Raw genomic sequence first — 23,968 nt, forward strand, 5'->3', positions numbered from 1 at the left:
CAAAATTTTTTAACGTTTTGCCGACAGTTGTTTGTTGTTAGGAAAAACATAAATCAAAAAACATAAAAAACATAAAAACATAAAAACATAAAAAAACATAAAATGAAAGCGAAACTATCGTCTTTTGCTTTCTTTTCGTTTTTTCCCTCACGTCGGCTCAAAAAAAAAAAAAAATTCGTTTTAATACTAAAAAAAAAAAAAAAAAAATTACCCGGTAATAAAATAAATTAATTAAAAGTTAATAAAATGTAATAATAATAATGGTAATAATAATAATAATAATAATGATAATAATAATAATAATCGAAAATTAAATATAATTAAAAGGATGAATTAAAAAGATTCGAGAGTCTTACCTGCAAGGTCGAAATATATTCATCATCATCCCACAGCAAAATACAATACACAACTGTCGTTTGTTTTTACTATTATTATTATCACAGGTTTACTAGTCGTTCATGTGACTTTAAAAAACTTTTTTTTTTTTTTTTTTTTTTTTTTACGACGACAACGACAGCAACAACAACAACAACAACAAAAAAAAGAAATCTAATTAATTTTTACGTTCCTCCTCTTCTTTTTTCTTTCTTCTTTCTTCTTCTTCTTCTCCTCCTCCTCCTCTTCCTTTTCATTTAATCGTATTATTATTATTATTATTATTAATATTTATCATTCGACACATATATAAATAAATAATCGTCTGCTTTTAATAGTTTATTTAATAAACACTATTTAATCGCGCGGATAATATTCTTGTCCGAGTCCCATTGTCGAATGAAAAAAAAAAAATTTTTTTTTTTTTTTTTTTTTTGTACGATTGGCCAGCTGCTCCTGTTTTCTTTTTGATCTTAAGGTCAACCGTCGTGTGTGTGCGTGTGTGCGTGTATATAAATTATCCCTCGGGAAACGACGTGCCAAAAAAATATATAAATAAAAATCTATCCGACTACTATTTTTTTTTTTTTTCTTTTTTTTTGTCCTTTCCTTGTTTTCTTTTTAATTTTTAATTTATCGATTGATCGATTGATTGATTGATACTTATCGGTTGTTGTTGTTGTTGTTTGTTGTAGTCGTTTGGTTGTTGTACGTTTTAAAATAATTTTTTTTTTTTTTTGAAAATTGTGCTAGGGAGGAAGAGAAAATTTTTTTTTTAAGTAATAAAAGTTTGGCAAAGGCGTAAATGTAAAAGAAAAGAAAATACGGATGAAAAAAGGAAACGAGAATTTCATTTCCGGTTTGTCGATTTTATTGATTTTTTTTTTTTTTTAACTTGAATCGAATGATTTTTTTTTTTTTAAATTTAAATTTTATTATCAAAATCTCGCGAATCGATTTGTCGATTTATCGAGATCGATAGGGTGGATTTTCCAGTTCGGAAAATTCGTACCGGAAATGATAATCGTGACCTTGAGTGTTATCGTTCGTAAAAATTAGAAAACGCGAATTCCTGTAGGAAGAAAATGATAAAATTTTGTCGGGGGGAAAAAAAATATTGATGATAAAAGGGGAGGAGGGAGGGGGAGGGGAAGAATGAAAGTGACGATCAAAAATAAAAAAATTACGAAAGTCGTCGTCGTCGTGGAAGTAGAAAGTAAGGACGAAACGTTTTTCTAAAGGGGAAAATTTTATTAAAGCAAAAGCCAAAATGTCGGTTAGAAAAGAAAAAAAAAAGAAAATCTTGAACAATCACTCAGGATTCGTTTCTCGCGTAAATAAATAATAATAATAATAATAATAATGATGATGATGATGATGATGATGATGATGATGATGATGATGATGATGATGACGATCTTACCGTGAAAAAAAGTTTAAAAAAATTTTTTTTTGATATCGTCACTGAAAAAATGCCATGAAACTGTCAAAATCAAAAATCAAAAAAAAAAAAAAAAAAAAAAAAAAAAAACAAACGACACAAAAAAAGAAAAAAAAATCTTTCATAAATTTTTTACGATTAACCGTGGAACTAGAAAAAAAATTTTTCAACTTTTTTTACTTATTTATTTATTTATTTAAATTTTGTGACAGCGTCAACGAGGAATCAAAAAAAAAAAAAAAAAACTTTTTAATTTGACACAAACGAATTTTAATTTTTTTTTTTCTCTCTCTCTCTCTCTCTCTTCAAATATTTGTTTCATAATAACGGTTAAATATTATTATTATTATTATCAAGGTTAAAAAAATTAATTTTATTTACGAGATTTTAAAATAACGAGTTCGATTCGATCACGATCACAAAGCACAAAACGCAAAAAAAAAAAAAAAAAAAACAAAGAAGAACAAACCGACGACGACAACGACGCACGACGATGACGACGATAACAAATATCGATCGATCGATCGATCGATTGATCGATTTTATTTTTATATAATTCTCACGCGTTACGATAACCAATTAATCGAAATTTAAAAAAAAATTTTTCATCATCATTATCATCATCATTATTATTATTTACATCTGCATCCGGTTTCACTTCATATACTACGCACGTTAATACCGCGTTTGACGGTTACAATAATAATAATAATAATAATAATAATAACAAACGTTACAAAACAAAAAACAAAAAAAACAAAAAAATTTTCTGATCGTTTTTTATCGTGGCACGAGAAAAAAAAAAAAAAAAAAAAAAAAAAAAAACAAATCGAGCGTATGGCATTCGTACAACTACTCATGCGATTTATTATTATTATTATTAGTTTAGTTTTTTTTGTTTTGTTTATTTTTTGTATTAACAATATTCATATGAAAAACGTTCGCCCCAAAATAATAATAATAATAATAATAATAATAATAGAAATGAGAAAGAGAAAAAAAAAATTTTTTTTAAATAATATTATTATTATTATTATTTTTCATAATCGAAGTCAAGGTCTGGGTTAAATCGTCGTCGTCGGCGGCTGCGGCAACGGCGGCGTCGGCGGTTCTTTTTTATATTATTACAAAGGGATATTAATATTATTAATAATAATAATAATAATATAAACGGCGAAAAAGAATCTTTTTTATTTTATTTTATTTTTCAACATTAAACTCGATTATTATTATTATTATTTGATAAAGTGCGGCGAGTGCGTGTGCGTGCGCGTGAATAAACGCGTCTCATGACATTTCATTAAATTATTTAACGTCAAACGCGAACGCGATAATGATAATGATGACACGATAACAACAACGACAACAACAATTAAAAACGTGTTAAATTAAAAAAAAAAGAAAAAAAATAGTTTTTTAAATAATTAAATAATAAATTAAAATATTATTAATAATAATAATAATAATTGTAAATGATTTCGCGCTTTTCGGAATTCGCTTAAAAAAAAAAAAGTGACTATGATAATAATGACGGGGAGGTGAGGGGAGGAGGAGGGGAAAAGGGGGCGGGGAAAACGTACGTGAGCGAATTTACATGCTTTGCACGATTGATGTAATTATTATTATTATTATTATTATTATTATTATATTTTAAATATTAATAATGTATGAATAACCTTGTGAGATTTAAAATTCGTTTTTTTTTTTTTTTTTTTTTACATAAACGCGCGTTCGCGAACGGCAGCGAATAAAATAATAATAATAATAATAATAAACATACGCGACGACGATAAAAACGAACGATAAAATACAATCATCGATTAGTTTTTTTTTTTTTTTAATAGTTTTTAAATTATTATTAAAAAAATTTGCGGGAGATGAGATTGCGTGACGGAGATGACGTCTTAAGGATTATGATAATGACGTCACGCACGTATCACGAGAATTTCCATTTGTTTATGGGGGGATTCAAGCGACGCTCGCTAGAAAACCTCCTCTCGATTCTAAACTTCCGTAACTCGTGCTGTAGGGACCGATGAGAACGGCTCCGGATTCTTTCTTGTGCCACGTTCCGTGTCGGTTCTTGTAACTGTTGCAAGCTATGAGACCACTCATACCAGGTGGCCTCTCTATGAGTACTCCGTTGCTCATTCCCGGTTTCCCACCTGATTTGCCGGACAAATGACTCGTGTTACCATTTTCTTTGATCAATGTTTTTTCCGAATCGTTTGGAATTTGTTTGTAGGGTTGCCTGTGTTTTCGACAGGATATGAATACGGCGACCAAAATACCCTGCGAATCGATCCATCGATCGATATTTAAAATTTCGATATTTTTTTTTTTTTTTTTTGATGTTTTAAATTTATGTTGGTACTCACGACGAATGCGTTCAACGTCACGACGACCATCGTCGCATTTTTAAATCCGATCGTGTCGTATAAAATCCCACCCAGTGATGGACCGATGAATGCTCCGAGTGCAAAAGTCGACGTCCACAAACCGGATATGAGACCGTACGTTTCCAAATTATTTGAAAATCCTTGAGATCTTAAACGAAAAAAAAGAAAAATTTTAAACGTCACCATCGATGATTAAATCTTCGACACAGAAAAACTCCAACTCACATGGAAGTTCTCAGAGCGTCCGTGAAAGAAGCGACCAATTGTGCAGCTATACCAAAACCGTGTCCGACCAAACCGATGACGCTCAATTCGATTGTTCTGGAAAAAAAAAAAAACAAAACACGTGACAACGTATAAACCGATGAGACGTCGACACGTGACTAATAGAAAAAAAAAGGAAACTCACGCTGGTGTCGAGAAAAATGGTGCAGGACCAATTAGAAGAAATCCAAAAATGATGAGAACGCATCCGACGACGGTCACCATTTTCGGATGAACTTTTTTATCACACAACCAACCCCAACAAGGTGCAGTCAAAGCATACGTTCCGCCATTAATAACAAACATCAAACCGAGAATAACCGGTTGAAAATTAAACTGGTCGAGAGGAGAAGAAGAAGAAGCAGAAGACGAAAAAAAAAGGAAAATTTTATTATTTTTTTATGTAGTTTTCGTTGACCGGAAGTTGAGAAAAAAAAAAAATTTAATTACGTGTCTTAAATGAGGTTCTAGAGTGGCTTGTAAAAATCCGATACTGACGGATGTGACGACGATGCTACAAGCGGCTAGCAAAACACCCGGAATTTTAAGGACTTCTAGGAGACTACCTGCGATGATAATAAAAAAATTTTTTCTTATCAAAATGATTGATGACGTCAGAGAGAAAAATAAAAGAGATTTTAACCTCCTCCTTTTGAATTCACATCGGATTCCCCATGATCGGGTAGTATAAATGACGTCATAATTGCTGATAAAAACAAACAAGAGCCTAAAACGGCAAACGGAGTCGTGTAACCGCCGATCTGGAAATGAAAAACAAAACCGAAAAAAAAAATCTTTTTTTAAATTCGAAAGTTGGCAATACTCGACAAAAAAAATTCTTTTCGAAAATGGCTGCGAAATCCCTTTTCGCCCCCACTAAAAAACAAAAAAAAAAAAAATTATCGTCGTTACTTGTTTTCGTCGTCTGCTATTCACAAATTTTTGTTGTTTACATCCAAAATAATAATCATTTTTTTTTCATTCAAATTTTTTTTTGTGGGGGTGGGCGGGGGTGTGTGCGTGCGTGGAGGGGGATAACAATTAACAATGCAAAAAATAATAATTGGCAAATGATATGGGTGATAATAAGTGACGTCATTAAATATTTTAAATGTCGTCGAGTCGTATAAATATAAAACAACAAAAGATTTATGAATTTTTTTTTATAATACGATGTCGTCATAGTTTTTTTTTATGACGTCATCAAACATATGTTTTAAACTTTTTTTTTTCGCGACGTGCGCGCGTTCAAAACGAATTCGAGCCAAAATTTCATTTTCTAAATTTGTCAATTGTAATTTAAATTTATTTTTCATTTTCTCAATAATTAAAAATGGCGTATTGATACCTGATAGAGTGCTCCACCTACGGTCGGACCTACGATCAAACCCAAACCGAAAAACGTTTCTAAAGATGCCTGAAAAATAAAAAAAAAATTATTTGAACGAGGCGCGTTCGCGTTTCCTCTCTACGCGGGAAAAAAACGTTCGTTCGAACTCACGAAAGTCGTGGCAACGTTGTTGGGAAATTCTTTTGCTATGATGGCGAAACTCGCGGTTAGAAAAGCCGCATTTCCCATGGCTTCGACGATTCTTATTAGAAACGAAAGAGTTATGAAAGAATGTCTTCCCTGTATCCGGTCTAAGAGTCCAAACAAAATGGCGCATATTCCAACGGTGAATATTCCACCGTTGAATAATAATTTCGGACCGATTCTATTAAGCTAAAAATAAAAATTATAAATTATTATTATCATCGAGGAGTCGAATTCGATCCGTAGAAAATGAAAACAAAACAATATGGCGGAACTCACGTGTTTTCCATAAATTGGACTTATTATGAATACGACGAGTTCGAAAATACCAAAAACTAAACCGTATTCCGTTGCCGTCGCTCCTTTTTTTTCAGCCTGAAAGAAAAAACAAAAAAAAAAAAAACTTTAAAAAAATTACTCGGCCCATTACGTAACAATATAATAAAGGGGTTATCTTAAAATTCGTTCGAACAGCGTCGCGAAAGTTTCGGTTTTCACGCTACGACATTTTCCATTTACTTCCGGTAATCTAAGGAAACGTTTCCGGGCAGAGAAAAAAGATTTTTGTGTACTTTCGGAAACGTTCGCGAACGTTCTCTTTATTCGTTAACTCTTAGTTTCAATATTGATAATAATAATAATAATAATAATAATAATAATAATAATAATAATAATAACAGCCTTCATTTGCCACCGATGATGATGATGATGAGGTCATCGGTTTACAATTATTAAATTATTTTTATTATTAATTCCTTCGCGAGGTATCAACGCGACATATAATCAACTCACCCCTTTTTCATTATTATTATTATTATTATTATTATTATTATTATTATTATTATTATTATTATTGTTATTATTATTGTTATTATTATTGTTATTATCATAGTCATCGTCGTTGTCACGACCGCGACAAATTTCGTCTCGCGAAAATAAAATAAAAATGAAAACTGGGAAGTTCGATTAGCACGTATTGATGAACGACTTTGATTTTATTTATTACGTAATCAATTATTATTATTATTTTTATTTATAATGGTGACGTCATTTTGGAAACCGGTGTCGTTACGGAATAAACGAAGACGTTTTTTTTTTTTTTTTGGGGGGATAAATACAATCGAGACGAACAATTTTCCACGACTTAATCAACTCGACTCGTTTTCTGATGGAATCGATAACCGGAACCGCGGATTACTGGAAAAAATGATGATAATAATAATGATGATGATGATGATGATGATAGATCGAACCTCTTTTGGATAAAACGGAGCTTGGAGTGATACGCAAATGGCATTACAAAAATCGGAAATGCTGAAAACGATGAGAGTGAGCCACTGCCTTTTACTAAATTTTGGAAGCATTTTTTATCAGGCTAGAATTTGAACTTTGAACTTCGACCTGGAATAGAAAAAAAAGAAATCTTGTGTTAAATCTGGAAAAGATAAGAAAATCAATCAATCTTCCGGAAACGATTAATATTAATAATAATATTAATACTCACCGAAATTAATATTTCGACATTTAAAAAAAACACCAACACAACACAAAAACACCAACAACAACCACAACTACAACCAACACGAAACGATTATTATAACATTAATAATAATAATAATAATAATCCGGCTGGAATTTGATTTGATTTTTTAAAAAGGACGAACGATAATTAAAAAAAAAATCGGAAAACTTTAAAAAAAATTTTTTTTTTTTTTTAAATATTTTTTAACTTTCGTGCCGTTTCCCCTCAGATCGATTAAAACAAACAAACAAACAAACGTACAAACAAAAAATTTCGTTTAAAAATTAAAAAAAAAAAAAAATGTGGAAAAATTTCGGGTGACAAACGACAAACGACACAAAATTCAAACTGTTTCCGACAAGATCGGACAAGACGTGAATTCGATACTCGCGAGAAAGAGAGAGAGAAACATCTAGAAATTTTCTTTTCTAACGGATCAGTGTCGTAGGCATGCGACAAACCGGACAAAAGGAAAATTGGGGGAAAAGCGAAAAATATTTATCGAAACCTGAAAAAAAATCGATTATAAATATCGCTTTTTAAAAAAGTCACACGTGATTTTCACGTGTCACGAACGAAATCTGGATGATGATTTTCTTTTTTTCATAAAATTTTTATTTTCCCTGTTGTTGTTGCGGAAAAAATTCATCGTCACGTGATCGTTTTATTATTTTTTTTTCACGTTGTTTCGAATTTTACAAAAAAATTAATTCAAGGAATTAATTTGAAGCGAGATACGATAAATTTAATCATCACGCGATGGCGCGATTTTTCAAAAAAAAAAAAAAAACGTGGCAATTAATTAATTAAAAATTGTTTTAAATAATTATAAAAACAAAAGAACATTAAAAAAAAATTTATTATTATTATTTAAAAACAAAAATGTCACACACAAAAGGCATTTTATAAAAAAGAAAAAAAGAAACAAAAGAATAAAAAACGTTACGTATTCTAGTTAATTATATAATTAATAATCACAATCAATCAATCAATCAATCAATCAATAATAACTTTGGTACGGCCCTGATTTTCTTAACGACGTTTTTATAAATTTTTATTCACGTTGGTCAATATAATAAAAATTTCGTTTTAATTCTACGTATCGTAATAATAATAATAATAATAATAATACTAAAAATAGGTAAACATAATAAATTTTTTCGACGTGGTTTTAGAAACTAGGATAAAAAGGGCGGGAAATTGCGAGGGTGACGCGATACTTACTAAAACAATATAACAACAACAAGAAATTAAAAAAAAATAAAAAAATAATTAAAAAAGGCAACAAGTCGATCGAGGCAGACGATAACAAAAGAAGTAGGAAGTGACGTCACGTGTTAAATTTTTTTTTTTTAAATCGGTGGTTCGGTCGTGTACCTGTAAAACAACTTGACGGTTTAAAACGGAAACGATAGTCGACACTGGATAAATTCGAATTTAAAGCAAGTCTTTTTTTTTAAAGGGTTGAAATGAATCGATGAATCGATCGATGGGTTGATCGATGGATCGATCGATCGATCGATCATTCGTCGACTAGAAATAGATTTAGCGGTACTTTTAACAAAGCGGTATTTAATATTTGTTTGAGATATTTTTCCAACGCGGACGACACGGTGTATTTCAATTCTTCCAAAACTTCTTTCCAGTTTTGATTAAGAAAATTATTAATGGCTTCGCTGAGGACTTTATTTCCTGGAGAATGATCCCTTATTCTAAATCTCGCTTTACCAACTTTAAAATCGATTGCGGCTCTATCGACTTTCATGTATTTAACACCGTCTTTAACGATTTCTTTCCCTTGCATTTTAGCCAATCCGGATGCGTCCTCTGGAAAAAAAAAAAATGGCCGTCGGAAATTATCGTGGAGTGACATGGGTGTGAGAGAGAGAGAGAAAAACTTACCGAAAACAGCCTGGAAATCTCCTTTGCTTCTTATATTTATTACCAAAACGTTACCCAAAACTTCATATTGTCCAGTTATTATAAGTCTCGGAGCTTTTGCGCTAACATCCAGACGATAATTTTCAATGTTTGCCCTAAAAAAAGGGGGGGATTCAAATTCTGGAATTTTCTATTTTAAAAAAATCCACAACGTTGTATCAATAACAAACCTTATTCCGGTAACGGTGTGATTCGAAGGACCGTAAACGGTCAAATCGGTAAAAACGGCTTTCACGCGAATTCTTCCGTGTCCATTTTCTATTTGTATCCTGGGTATTTTAAGTGGATCAATCGTGGGTATGTTTAAATCCGGAATCCCTTTTATCAAATGATCTCTTAAATGTAATATGCTTCCAGCGACGCATGTATTTATTTCGGGATCCGATTTCAAACACGGTTTTATAAAATCCACTGGAAAAAAAAATTAAAAATAAGGGGATTTTTTTATGGAATGCGGGGGGGGGGATTTTTGTTTCTCACTTCGAATTGCGAAAAAATTTATCTCATTAAACGTTAAAATTATTAATTGAAATTCATTAGCATTGACCCAAATTAACCGTGATAAGATTGCTAATGATAACGAAATGAAATAAGAAAAAATTTCTTTATCTATGAGTTATTATGCGAAATAGTAAATTATTATATTATATATTATATAATATGAAATTAAAATATATATAAGTAAAATTATGAAATCTCGGAGGCTTTGCTAGAATTTTTCATTTTCTAAAAGCCGGTAAAAGAAGAGGAGGAGGAGGACAAAAAACAAAAAATTATGAAAAAGTAAAAGTAAGGACGACGAGAGTCAAGGATATTTAAAATTATTATTATCATTATTATTTTACGGGGTGTAAATTAGTAATAACAAACGAATAAACGTTAATATTAAAACAAACAAACAAACAAACGAATGCAAAACAAACGAATGTAAGAATGGATTCGATTGTTTGTTTTCACCGACATTGACACACAAATGTCTTTAATTTTTTTTTTTTTCTTTTTTTTTCTCCAGCTCCAGTCTCAATTTCACTTCATTTTGTGCAACTTGCCACTCTCTAAAGGTGCGTGCGTGCGTGTGTGCGCGTGCGCGTGACGTGTACAAACGAGACGGGTAGGTAAGTAATGACACTTAAATTACTCAATGAAATATTTCAATTACGTAATAATAATAGAAAAAAAAAAAAAAAAAAAAAAAATTTAGCCGTCGTCGGCTTTATAAAACAAACGTAAATTGAGGATAAATTGAGTATTCGATATATCGATTATAATCGATCGATAATGAAATAATAATAATAATATATTTTTAAAAAAATTTTTTTTAACCGGTAATAAAATTAATTTTATTGTTTTTTTTTTTGACGGTTAAATTTTTTTTTTATTATTATTATTATTATCGTGGTAGAGAAATTTAAAAAAAAAAATGGCTGCCAACATAAAATTTAATAAAAAAAAAAAAATTACTACTTACGTCGATAGGTAATAAAAAAAACAAAAACAAAAAAACTTACCTTGTTGCGGTTGAGTATTACCGATAAGGGAAAAAAAAATTACCGTTAAAAAATAATAATAATAATAATAATATGAAAACCACGTCGTCGTCGTCGAATTCATCGTGGTTTTAAAACAATAATAATAATAATAATTTTTCTTTTCTTCGTCTTCTTAATGCCACGAACAACTAGACTGTCAAACGAAAAAAAAAAAAAAAAAACGAACTTTTTTCTATCTTCGGGTGGGAATAACGTAAAATAATCAAATTTTTTTTATATATTTTCCCTAGTCTTATAATAATATAAAATTTAATGAGAGAGAAAGAGAGAGAAAATAAAAAGTAGAAGGAGTTTGTATAAAAAATTGAGAGAGAGAGAGAGAGAGAAAAAGAGAGGGAAAGGGAAAAAAAACATGAAATATTACGTTTTGTATTATGTTCTTTTAAAACCGCAACGATGATGATTATTATTATTATTATTACGATGATGATCGTTACGTCATTTTTAAACAATAAGTAAGCTATGTCAATACTACTCGGGTAATGATTTACGTCATCTCTCTAAAACCTTAAAAAAAAAAAAAAAAAAAAAAAATTAGACGTGGCAGAAGCCATAAAAAACGTGCTAAAAAAAAAGAAAAAATCATTTTCACTTTTTACAAATAATAAAATCGCGTGTTGAAAAAAAAATAATAATAATAATAATAAAACTCGTAGCGTTGTTTTATTTAAATACCAATAAACAAAACAAAAAGAAAATATCGGTCGGGTCAAGAGGTCAAATAATAATAATAATTCGTTAGTTTTTTTTTGTTGAGGAGGAGAAGGAGAAGCGAATAGGCTGAAAGGGATTTTGCGCGTAGCAGACGACGTTTGTATTTTTTTTAAGGTTTCTTCCTTTTCCCTCCTCCCTTCCTCTCCCCCTTCCCCCATTTTCAAATGGGTGATAACGGTGATAACGCATTTTTAAAATTTTTTTTCTTTTTTACATTTCCTACCTTTTCGAATTACTTTTAACTCGTTTAATTTTTAATAATAATAATAGTAATAAGTAATAATTTTTTATTAACCGGATATACATAAAAAAAATTTTTCCTCATTTCATATTTATATTTCGGCTCGCAATGACTAAGTCGAAATTGAAATAATAATAATAATAATGATAAAAGTTGTAAATTTCGTAATGTTATTACGTCATTAAAATTAAATCCAACCGTGCCTTTTTTTACGTGTCGTGTAAAAGGTAGAAAGGGGAGGAAGGGGGAGAGGGAGGGAGGGAAAAAACGTTTAAAAAATTAATAACGGTGATGATGATAATAATAATAATAATAATTTAGACTTTGGACTTGTGGAAAGTATTTTGCAAACGTAATAAAGATTAATTAAAGAAATGAAAAAAACCGAACGATTTTAAATGATGAATTTTTATTCAATAAATCAAAATGGCGGAATGTGTTAAACCGTTAAGATCCATCGTTTTGTATATTAATTTAAAATTTAAATGTCCGCGGAGTGCGTGCGTGCGTGAGTGCGTGCGTATCTACGCAAAATGGCGTATTTCGCAACGGATCGGATAAAACTGTACGATGGGAGATGATAAATATTTAAACCTAAAAAAGATTCGTTGATGACGTAACGACTCACGCGGAAGAAATTCACGACCTGGAAAAATTAAAATAAAATGGAGAGAGAGAGAGAGAGAGAGAGAGAGAGAGAGAGAGAGAGAGAGAGAGAGAGAGAGAGAGAGAGAGAGAGAGAGAGAGAGAGAAGAGAAGAGAGAAATATCACGATTAGATTGCAATAAATACGATTTGCTAAATATTATTATTATTATTGTTGGGCTACAAAAAAAAAAACCGACTGCGAATTATATCATTATTATTATCATTATTATTAAAAGCTTTTTATTGCGTATGATAAGTCTTATCTAAACTTTTTTTTAAAAAAAATATTAATTTTCTGGAGAATTTTTGTTGTTATTGTTGTTATTGTTATTGTTGTTTGTTGTTGTTGTTGTGGTTGTTGTTGTTGTGGTTGTTGCAGTAGTAGTTGTTGTTGTTGTTGTTGTTGTTGTGAATGAGTTACGTTTCTGGAGAACATAATTTGTCCAATGTTATGATATGATTCCATGGATGTGACGTGCGGAAACATGCGTGTGTGTGTGTGTTGTTTATTACACCGTTCTTCCTGTTTCTCATAATAATAATAATAATAATAATAATAATAATAATAATAATTATGTTAGAGATATGTTGATTGTCAAGTTTCGTATAAAGTGCGAGTGAGTGAGACACCGCTGACATAATCGGGCCTAGGGCGTGCATGCATCATGTGACATTCCTTAAAAAATTTATTATTATTATTATTATTATTATCATTATTATCATTATTTTCACTTTTATGAAAAAAAAAATTTTTTCCTCGTTCATTCATTACAAATTTTTAACCGGTTTTTTGTAGATAATATAATGCTCGTGTCATCTTTCTAAAAATCTTCCTTAAATTCCCGTTTTACTCCCTAATCCCGGAATATTTTTATTCTCTCGAATCTCGCAGGTACGCGGGTACTACAATTAATTCGCGCCTTTTTTTTTTCGGGGTTGTTTCCGGTTTGTGTGTATTTTCCGGTCGTTCAGGAAACGTGATGGTTGTATCATTTTTTAAAAACCATTTTTGTTCTAAACCCACGACAAAAATTTCCCATTGAAAATTTATATAAAAAATTTATCGTGTCTTTAAGGTTTCATCACAAAATTATTATTATTATTTATTATTATTATTATTATTATTATTATTATTATTATTATTTACATTACTTTAAGTAATATTTTTTTCGCAATGTTTATTATTATTATCAAAGAATCAAAAAAAAAAAAAAAAAAAAAAAATTTTTTTTTTTAGGTTAAATAAATAAAAATGGCGGAACGGGGGAGGGAGAGGGTGCTGGGGGGTGACGGGGGGAAACGAAGGAACAAAATAATTATATCGTGCGGCCATTTTGAAAAACGAAATTCAAAAAAAAAAAAAAAACAAAAGCAAAAAAATTTATAAAAAGTATATATTTATATTGTTATAAAAGTAACATAAATTGTAATTATGCATAACAAACAAACAAACGAACAAACAAACAAACAAACAAACAAATAAAAATCATTTGAAAATTCGTAAGAGAATTGCATAAAAAAAATTAAAAAAAATTAGCGCGACGTATAAATAATAATAGTTTAAAAATGTTCTAAATTTTTCTAGAAATATTTATTTATTTATTTATTTAAACAATTGCAAAAAAAAATTGATATCACAGGTTTGAAAAAAAAAAAACGAGAGGGAAACATTATTATTATTATTGTTATTATTATTGTTATTATTATTATTATTATTATTATTATTATTATTATTCTTTCAAAAGCCAAAGATCCGTTGGTAAATGTCGGAAAGCGTTGTTTAATATGCCGATGAAAACTCCGGTAAGAGCCTCCCCGATGTCTTCTTTCAATTCGTCGATAACTTGCAATGCGTTTTTGTTTAAAAATTGATTCACCGTTTGTCCTGTTGGAAAAGACAAAAAAAAAAAAAAAAGACGTTAAAAAATCGAAAAACCGGATATGGTAGAAGGGGGAAAGAAAAGAAAAGGAAGAAACGAACCCAAAACTTTATTTCCGTTAAATAAATTACTAAGATGGAGTCTCATACCGGAAACGCTAAAATCAACTTTCATTTTAGTTATTTGTAATATTTCCCTATTTTGTATTGTTGAATATTCGAAATCTGTCGTAACTATGCATTTCGTATCTCCTGCAAATAAAAAAATTTTTTTAGCAAATTATGGTTGTTGTGATAAGTGGGGGGGGGGGGGGGTTAGCCGTGTCAAAATCCTCCAAGAGTTTAACTGGATAAAATTATCTTCTTAACTTATTTAATTTTGAAATTGAGTGCCGGTACATGGCGGCTACCAGTAATAATGAGTAAAAAGTAATTAGAATGATGACGTCACATAATCAGTTAAAGTGATAAGTATGATAAAAAGTCGTTTTCCCCCTCCCCTCCTCCCTCCCTGGGGAGAATAATAAAAATTTTTCACGTTGAATACGCGGTTTGTAATGAATTGCGTATAGCGCGAACTTTAGCGGATTTTTTAATAAAATTTTTTCACTCGATTTAGTTTTGTATGAAAATAATAGAGGGCGCTTTAAACGTTTTTTTTATTTATTTATTTATTTGCATTCGATTGGATTGGTTTGTTGGTTGTTTTACCATCGCGATTTGAAAAACTCGTTTGTTTGTTTGTTTGTTTGTTTTTATTGAAAATTATTATTATTGGATTATGGTAGTTGTTATCTTACTTAAATGAATAATTGAATCTCCGGTTCCGACGACCGGAAGTAAAAGAATATTTCCTTTTATGTTGTATTGCGATTCGAGTTTCAAATAAGGGACTTCTATGCCGAATTGCCACGTTTTATTTTTCAAATCCATTCTGTAAAAAAAAAAAAAAAAAAAAAAAAAAAAAAAAAAAATTTTCCGTTAAAAATTAATTGAGACACACACACACACACGCGTCTTCTGCTAAAATTTTTTTTTTACGTACACGACAAAAGTTGTCGTGGCATTACTCGGTCCGTAAACAAATAAATCGTGTAAAGCTCCTGTTAATAAAACAGCGCCGTGACCTTTTGACACTCCAACTTCTTTTATGAAAAGCGGTTCGAATTTTTCTACGTTGATTTCCGGAATACCTGAACAAACAGACAAACAAACAAACAAATAAACAAACGGATAAATATTAATTTTTTTAATGGATGAAACTATCGGTACCTGAATTTTTTTTTTAAATTTTCATTCGGGGATCCGATCGTTTCAAGGATATTTAAATATTACCAAACGTATTTCATAGAGTAAATAAACATTTTTAATAATAATAATAATAATAATAATTCGGGGGATTTGTTTTTCGAACATTAACTTACCCCTGGACAAAGCTGGAAACATTGTTTGTAATCCATCTCTTAAACATTCATTCATTTTCGGATCGCTTCTCTTACACGCTTTCAACCATTCCGCTGCAAACAAACAAAAAAAAAATCAATCAATAAATCAATAAATCAATAATCGATAATCGATCGATTTTTTTTCAAATATATTTTGCCAAAAAACGAGTTTTTCTTTTTTTAACTTAACTTACGCACACTAATTACCTTGTTTGTTACCAAAAAAAAAGGTAAAACTTTCTAGTTTTAATAAAATATTACATAATTTTTTTTTTTTTCTTCTAACCTATTGATTGACTTGTTAGAACAACAACAGGTTTTCAGGTACACGTTAAAAACTTATATTTTTCTAAGCCTGAAATTAATTACGTATTCGTTTATTTTTTTTTTTTTTTGTTAAATTTACCTTTTTTTTTATATCACGGACGTTATCGCGCGCTCCTGATTATACACGCGGGGGGAGGGGAGAGGGAGAGGTCAGGAAAAAAAAGGCACGAGTCGGTACTAATATTTCCATTTTATTCCCTCCTGCTGCTCCTCCAACGTCATCATTTAGAGATAATTTTCATTTAGAAAATTTTATTAAAAATCAATAATAAAAAGTTAATTACGTTTGCAAACTTTCTTTTTTTTTTTTTTTTTTTCTAAGGTTTTAATTTATCTGCTGCCCCGTTTATTTTAATTCCGCAAAAATTTATTTATTTTTTCTTTTCTTTTTACACGTAAACCAAAAACCGTTCCGGTAATTAAAGCGTAATGTAATAATAATAATAATAATAACGTAATTTACTTTCACTACGTTTAAAATTTTTTTTTTTTTTTACGATAATTGTTCGCGTGTCGATTGTTAATATTTATTATTATTATTATCGAATCGTTGTTGCCAATTATCGAAAAAAAATAAAAAATAAATAGGAGGAAAGGTACGATTGTTTCAAGGTTGTTTAAAACGAACGCCGTTCAAAAAAATTATAATTATTACTTATTTTTATTGTCGTAGGCGTTAGTTTTTTCAAAACGTTTACGTTCGCGTATCCTCATTCGTTCGAACGGTAGTGACAATAATAATAATACTAATAATAATACTAATAATAATAATAATAATAAGATGGGTGACCGTCTGAGAACGCCACGTGCTGTTGGCTTAAAAGAGCAAAAAAAAAAAAAAATGAGAACAAGACAAAGTAAGAACCAAAAACAAAATCTTGTTCTACTGTCGACCTGAGGCAGCTCGACGAGAATGTGAATTTCACTGCTTCTGACCCTGGCCACTCCAAAGATGTTAGTCACCGGAGCCCAGTTCAGGAGACAAATCGTTCCCATCGAAAAAGACGGACTCAGGAAGACCTTCAAGAATTGATGTGGTGCTATCTTATAATAAGTGGCACCACCGAAATTCGAGTATTTGTCCCTAAGGAATCGGGTAGAAACCTCGGATAAATACTTAAAAACTCCGACAAGTAGCCTTGTCGTGTTTAATGGTGGATAATAATAATAATAATAATAATAATATATGGGAATGAACTAAACGAAACTCGGATATCATCCTGAAATATTATTTTGGAAGATACCAAAAGACAGACACAGAAGCGGACAAAAGGCTGAAATAGCCAGTGGGGGGATGTGGGGAGTAAAGACAGAAACTGTGTCCGGTCATCGTGGGAGCAGCACTGGGAGCAATGCCGGAGAGACTGGAAGAAGGGAATTCGATAAGAATAAACAGGAATTTAAAAAAAAAAAAAAAACGCCCGACGAAAAGTTACGTTGTGTGAACGGCTCACACGTTCTTCGATGGTACCACCCATGAATCGGGAAAAACCTGGAAAAAATCCTGGAAAATTCCACAACAAACCCTTAAAAGCATACCGCGATTAAAAATAAAAATAAAAATTGTTTCGTTGTTTTTGCTAAAGGAAAAAAAGGATGATTAAAAAAAAAAAAACTGGAAAATTTTATAGTCGAAATAATAATAATAATAATAATTATTATAACGGAAAAACTAAAAAAAAAAAATTATTACGGAAAGAATGCAAAAGAAAATTCTAGACAAAAAAAAATTGATTGATTGATTGATCGATCGTCATTCATCGTAGAAAAATTCACAAGGAATTAATTAATTACCATCATCATTCACGAAGCATTAAATTGACGAAGAAAAAAAACTTAATAATAATAATAATAATAATAATAATAATAATAAGTAATAATACGTCACGAAAAAAAAATTGATTGCGAAATGTGATAATTGACTGATAAGACGTGTAAAATTGGAGTGATAAGAGTTTGTTATGGTACCAGCACACGACACGTTCCGGTTATTAACCTTTTTTGAAAAATTTGTCCAAAATAAGAAAAACAAAGGAAAAAATTACAACAAAGAAAAAATGTAAGAAAATTGTTTTTGTAATCGATTCGTCTAATTCCACGTTCAAAAAAAAAAAAAAAAAACAAAATAATAATGATAATAATACTTACGCCTTTCTTTTAACAAATTGATTTCATTTTCACATTTACATTTAATTATTAAAATTGATAAGAAAAAAAAAATATAAAAAAAAAATAAAAACGACGACGTTAATTTATTATTATTATTATTATTCATTGTTTGTAAACAAAACATTTTTATTATCATCACCGAAAGACTTCGTCGTGTCGAATGATACAAATCCGGTGAAAGAAGAATAAGAAGAAGAAGAAAATTTTTTTTTAAAAAAGAAAGAAAAAACAAAAAAAAATGTTATCAAATCAGTTATGTCAGTTTGTTCATAAGCTAAGTAGTAAAACAAATTCAAAGCATGATCGGGTCCTGGAGAAAGTAAAAAAAAAAAAAAGAAAAAAAAAAAAAAAGAAATAATAATAATAATAATACGAGATTACATATAGTCTCGATTCCGCGTTTTTTTTTTTTTTTTTACAACAAAAAAAACTTGTCGATGATTGTTTGTTTGTTTGTTTTGTTTGTTTTGTTTGTTGCTGTTTGTCGTCGTAATTATCCTCCGTAAGAAATTTTTGATTGGGGAAAAAAAAACCGCAGATTAGAAAGAAAACAAAAATTTTTTTCTCTAACGGATTCATTTTCTTTCGTTACGTTGATTTTTCTGTTACTCACCGGAAGTGAATGATTTTTTTTTCGAAATCGAACCACTCCTTCCGGTTGTACTTTCCCACCCGATTTCCTTAAGGTTTTTTTTTTCTTGGATTTTATATTGATTTCCAAAAAAAAAAGAGAAAGCCGTCCGAGTACTAAAAAAAAAAAAAATTTATTAATAACTAATAACTCGTTCGATTAGTAACAATTATTATTATTATTATTACCATTATTATTAGTATTATTATTATTGTTATTGTTATTAATAAAAACGTTATTAAACGGAGATTTTATTTATTTTTTGACGCCATCTTTTTTTTTTTTTTTTTTTTTTTTTGTTACTTGCCGTCGTTTGTTTCAATATTCATTTCGTTACGTAATATTTAAAAAAAATATTATAATTGATCGACGGACAGACGGAAAAAAAATTATTGTTGTTGTTGTAACGAACAAACAAACAAACAACCAAAATTAAACAAACAAACAAAAAAAATTAAAATAAGAAAAAATTTATTATTATTTTTTTTCGGTTTCTCGTAGATTTAAAATTCAAGGACGGTTGTTGTCGTTCTGTTTGTTTTGTTTTCGCGTTCCAGCAAATGTCTTAATAATAATAATAATGATAATAATAATAATAATAATGATGATGATGATGATGATGATGATGATGACGATGATGATGATGATAATTGATTCGAAGGTTTTTTTTTTTTTTTACGATTCCCAAAAAAAATTTCGTTTAAAAAAAAAGAAAAGAAAAATTTTTTTTTGACATTTTTTCACTTTTTCGGGAGGGGAGGGGAGAGGGTGGAGGGAGAAAGTAGGGGAAAGGGAAAGTTATTGGTTTACGATCGATAAAATAATTAGCGTGATTGTGGCAGCCATTTTGTTTTTTTTTTTTGGTTATTTTTTTGTTAATTAGAATTCAATAATGAGACAATTTTCGATTTTGTGAAATTTCTTATTAAAAATATTTTGCGGTTCAACAAACAACAAATCGAAAAACCAAAACCGTAAATGGATAAACGTGAAATACACGTGTAAATAGATAAATAATATTTATTACACGTGGCATTAGTGAAAATTAATATTAAAAAAAATTTTAAATTTCGCGCGTTTTTACAGTACGATCGAAAAACAAAAACAAAAATCACAAGTTAAAAATTATATATATACGAACGTATCTTTGTTTGTTTGTTTGTTTGTCGGAGTAAAACGGAAACGGAAACGAAACCGGAAATAAACTATAAAAAAAAAAAAAATTCATCGTTATTAAATTAAATTAAATGACGATATTTTTTAAATTTGATAATATTCGCGTAAAAACACGCGCGTACCTGTTTCTTAAAAATTTTATTTTTCAAAACAGGTACAAATGTCAATCACCAGACAAAACGCTACGGCATGTAATAATAATAATAATAATGGTGATGATGATGATGATTATAAAATAAAAATGAAGTTTCAAGGTTTCGTGGTTTTAGTCAAAAAAAAAAAAAAAAGTTTTTAATGTCATTTAAATAAACAATAGAAAATTTTTTTTTATCGATGATTACGCGGCGTGAAAGAAAAAAAAAATCTTTCGCCCGAGTACGCCGCGTAATTATTTGACGTAATCGAATTTAATACAGTCGTAAAACCGGAAGTGATAAAGAAAGTCACCCGGATGAATGATGAGCCAATAATAATAATAATAATTAATTTTTTGTTGTCGATGTCGATTTCGAGTAGTTGATGTAATTATGATCGTTGATTTATAGACTATAAATTATATTTCGTCTATAGACTACATTAGACTAGACTAGACTAGACTAGACTAGACTAGATTAGATAGTCGTTGATGTTTGTTAAAAAAAATTACACAATACGTCATTACGTCGTCGTCGTCGTCGCCATCTTAAAATATTATAGACTATAATTTTTTTTTTATATACGTTTATAGTCTTTAACTATATAATATTTATTAACATTGACTGAATTAAAAAAAAAACTTGCTTTTTTTTCTACTTACTTTTCACTCCTTCCACGTCAAATGTTACGTCATTAAAAAACTCTCGTTTGGAATGATTAAAAAAAAAAAAAGAGAAGAAATTATTTCAGTAAAAATTTTAAAAGTGTTGTTTGTTTGTTTGTTTGGTTGGTTGGTTGTTTTTTTTTTACTTGTTTGTATCGTTTGTTATTTTTTTTGTTTTCGTTTTATTTGCGACGAGTGGTTAAAATCTAGTACCACGTCATTTTTTTTTTTTTTTTTGGTTAAATAATGATTTTAATCAAACTCGACGATTTTTTTTTTTTTTTTTAATTTTTTTTCGTCTGCTTTGATTTTGATTTTTTTTTTTTTTTTTTGGTAGGATTTCGCGTTTTACAGGATGCCAACATTACGAAAAATTATTTTTTTTTGTTTTTGCTCTGATTCAAATGTTGCTTCACGTGTTGCACGGTCGATAAATAGTAAAAAAATCCGTTCGATTGCGTTTGTTATGATGATGATAATAATTAGTGTATAAAATCGAATGAAATTCGAAATACGTGGAATTAGAATTAATATTATTATTATTATTAATTTTTTTTTTGTTTCATTTCGTTATTAAACTTGAAATTGTTACGTAATAATAAAAAAAAATCATTGGAGAATGAAACCGAAATTTATTAGTCACTCACTCACTCTACTTGATCCATTAAATCAGGTTCGATTTATTTAGGTTTAAGGGAAACGTTTGCGCGGGTTTTTGATGTTGAAATTTTTTTTTTCTTATCGAATCGTTCGAGTGTCATAGAGTAATAAAATTTGTATCACGTCATGCTTTTTCTCTCTTTCTCTCTCTTTGTTTTTCTTTATATTTTTTTTTTCTACACCTATCTCTCTCTTTATCTTTCTCTCTTTTTTTACTCTTTTCTTTTTTGTCTCTTTCTCTCTCTCATTTATTTTTTTCTTTTCTTTCTCTCTATTTTTTTCTTCACCTTTTTCTTTATTTGTTTCTCTCTCTTTCTTCTTCTTCCTCGCTCTCTTTTTTTGCTGTGGTTCCTTTCTCTCTCTCTTTCTTTTTCTTCATCTTTTTCTTCGCCTTTTTCTTCATTTGTTCCTCTCTCTCTTTATCTTTCTCATTCTCTCTTTTTTTGTCTTCATTACTTTTTCTTTCTCTTCCTATCTCTTTCTTCATTTTTTTCTCAGTCTCTTTCCTTTTCTATCTCTTTCTTTATCTTTTTTTCATTCTTTCTTTCCGCTTCTTATTCTATCTATTTGTTTTCTTCTCTCTCTCTCTTTATGACTCCTCATTGACTCGTTCAAAGAGTAAAAGAAGTTTCTTTTAATGGGAAATAAAAGAGGTAATTTAGGATCAAATAAAATTTAAAAAAAAAAAAAACGGGTCGTACAAAGTTGAGGAAGGAAAACCTTTTGGCTAATCACTCATACCTGGAAAAAAATGTCAGGGCGCTCCTTTTTTTTTTCTCGTTAGGGTCACGTCATAAAATGGTATATAAAATTAATTAAAAAGTGGCACGTGTAAAATAAAAATAAAAAAAAAAAAAATTTGCCCCCCCCAATTATTGTTTTCTTATTCGCCAACTTTTCTCTTAAAAATTACGCAAAAAAAAAAAAAAAAAATTCGCAATAAAAATAATTACAAAAAAAAAAAAAAATTTATATGTAAATATTGCGGTTTCCTATAAATAAAGTAAAAAAAAATTAAATTCGTTGAGTTTATTATTTATTGTTGTGTGAGATTAACTTGTTAAAATAACAAACGTGGTAACAGAAAAATTGTTTTTTTTTTTGTTTTTTTTTTTTTTTTCGGACGTTTTCGAGTCGAGATTTTTTATTGTTTTTTTTTTCTCCCCACGTTATCGCACGTCACGTTTCATTTTGAATAGTTTTTTTTTGTTTATAAATTTTGAATTTTGGCGGGAAAATTTTTAAAATGTTGGTAATATTGATTAGGATCACACACACCCACCCGTTCGTTTGTTTACATTTTGTTTTTGTTTTGTCGCTTTTTTTAAATCGCTAATTTAATAATAATTGAAATAGACGTGTAAATAGAAAGTGTTTATACGAACAAAAATTTATCGATAGCAAATATTAATAATAATGATAATTATTATTTAACGTAAAACGATTCGTCGCTATTAGTTAAAAAAAAAAAATTGGTCGATTTGGCATTTACCGCCATTTTGTATGATTACGTCACGGTTTTTTTTTTAAATGTTAAAAGACATAATTGCAAAAGGGGTTGTTGTTGTTGTTGTTGTTTGTTGTTTGTTGATATAAGAATGTGTATATAACTTGTCGATGTTTGCAAAATATTACAAAATTAAAAAAAAAAAAGTTTTCTTCTTCCACGTCTTACGTATATTTTAATTTATTTTATAATTATTATTATTATTAATAAATTTGTAAAACAATCTGTATAACTAAATAAAAAGCTTTATCGGTTTATTTGCGCCATTATTATTATTATCATCATCATTATATTTCATAATGGGGCGGTCGAAAATGTGAGTGAGAGAGAGAAAAGTGATGGAGGAAGAAAGAGGAAGAGAGGGAAAGAAGGGAGAGAGATAGGTAGAAATAGTGAGAGAAGGGATAGGTGATGGGAGAGAAAGAACAAAAGATGGGAGAGAGAGAGAGAGAGAAAGAAGGGGGAAAGATAGAAAGAGAGAGAGGGAATGAAAGAGAGAGAGTGTTGTTAGTAAATGTTGAGACGTTCGGATTTAGGTAATCATAACCAGGACGTTGTCAGGTCGTAGAAAAAGATAACCTTGAACCCGACCTTCTTAGAATGAATTTAAATTATTTGTGTGTCTTTTTATTATTGGTAGCAAAAAAAACTATTTGCTTAAATTCAGTTCAGTGCGAGAGTTGTGAAATAAATTTTTTTAATGATGGCGATGACGAAAGGAAAATAAGTGGGGAGGAAGGAAGAAA

At 29.5% G+C, this 23,968-nt stretch overlaps 3 protein-coding genes across 3 annotated transcripts; all 3 read right to left on the reverse strand.

Moving 5' to 3' along the window:
• Positions 1–3,784: 3,784 nt before the first annotated feature.
• On the reverse strand, positions 3,785–7,377 carry Phum_PHUM534910 (Chromaffin granule amine transporter, putative; the record flags this gene model as incomplete). The annotated part of the gene is made up of 10 exons (XM_002431491.1): positions 3,785–4,108; positions 4,195–4,363; positions 4,441–4,536; positions 4,625–4,815; positions 4,930–5,045; positions 5,123–5,240; positions 5,828–5,896; positions 5,981–6,202; positions 6,293–6,388; positions 7,267–7,377. 10 exons carry the CDS (start codon positions 7,375–7,377, stop codon positions 3,785–3,787), a joined length of 1,512 nt encoding a protein of 503 aa, XP_002431536.1.
• Positions 7,378–9,057: 1,680 nt separating this feature from the next.
• Positions 9,058–10,439, reverse strand: Phum_PHUM534920 (protein takeout precursor, putative; the record flags this gene model as incomplete). Its single annotated transcript, XM_002431492.1, has 4 exons — positions 9,058–9,362; positions 9,438–9,571; positions 9,647–9,887; positions 10,400–10,439. The coding sequence occupies 4 exons, from the start codon at positions 10,437–10,439 to the stop codon at positions 9,058–9,060; spliced, it is 720 nt and encodes a 239-aa protein (XP_002431537.1).
• A 4,063-nt stretch (positions 10,440–14,502) lies between these two features.
• Positions 14,503–15,987, reverse strand: Phum_PHUM534930 (Circadian clock-controlled protein precursor, putative; the record flags this gene model as incomplete). Its single annotated transcript, XM_002431493.1, has 5 exons — positions 14,503–14,514; positions 14,618–14,760; positions 15,309–15,442; positions 15,554–15,701; positions 15,933–15,987. 5 exons carry the CDS (start codon positions 15,985–15,987, stop codon positions 14,503–14,505), a joined length of 492 nt encoding a protein of 163 aa, XP_002431538.1.
• Positions 15,988–23,968: the final 7,981 nt, after the last annotated feature.

The sequence above is a fragment of the Pediculus humanus genome, genomic scaffold (assembly GCF_000006295.1).
Source record: "Pediculus humanus corporis 1103172108289 genomic scaffold, whole genome shotgun sequence".
Taxonomy (NCBI): Eukaryota; Metazoa; Arthropoda; class Insecta; order Psocodea; family Pediculidae; genus Pediculus; species Pediculus humanus.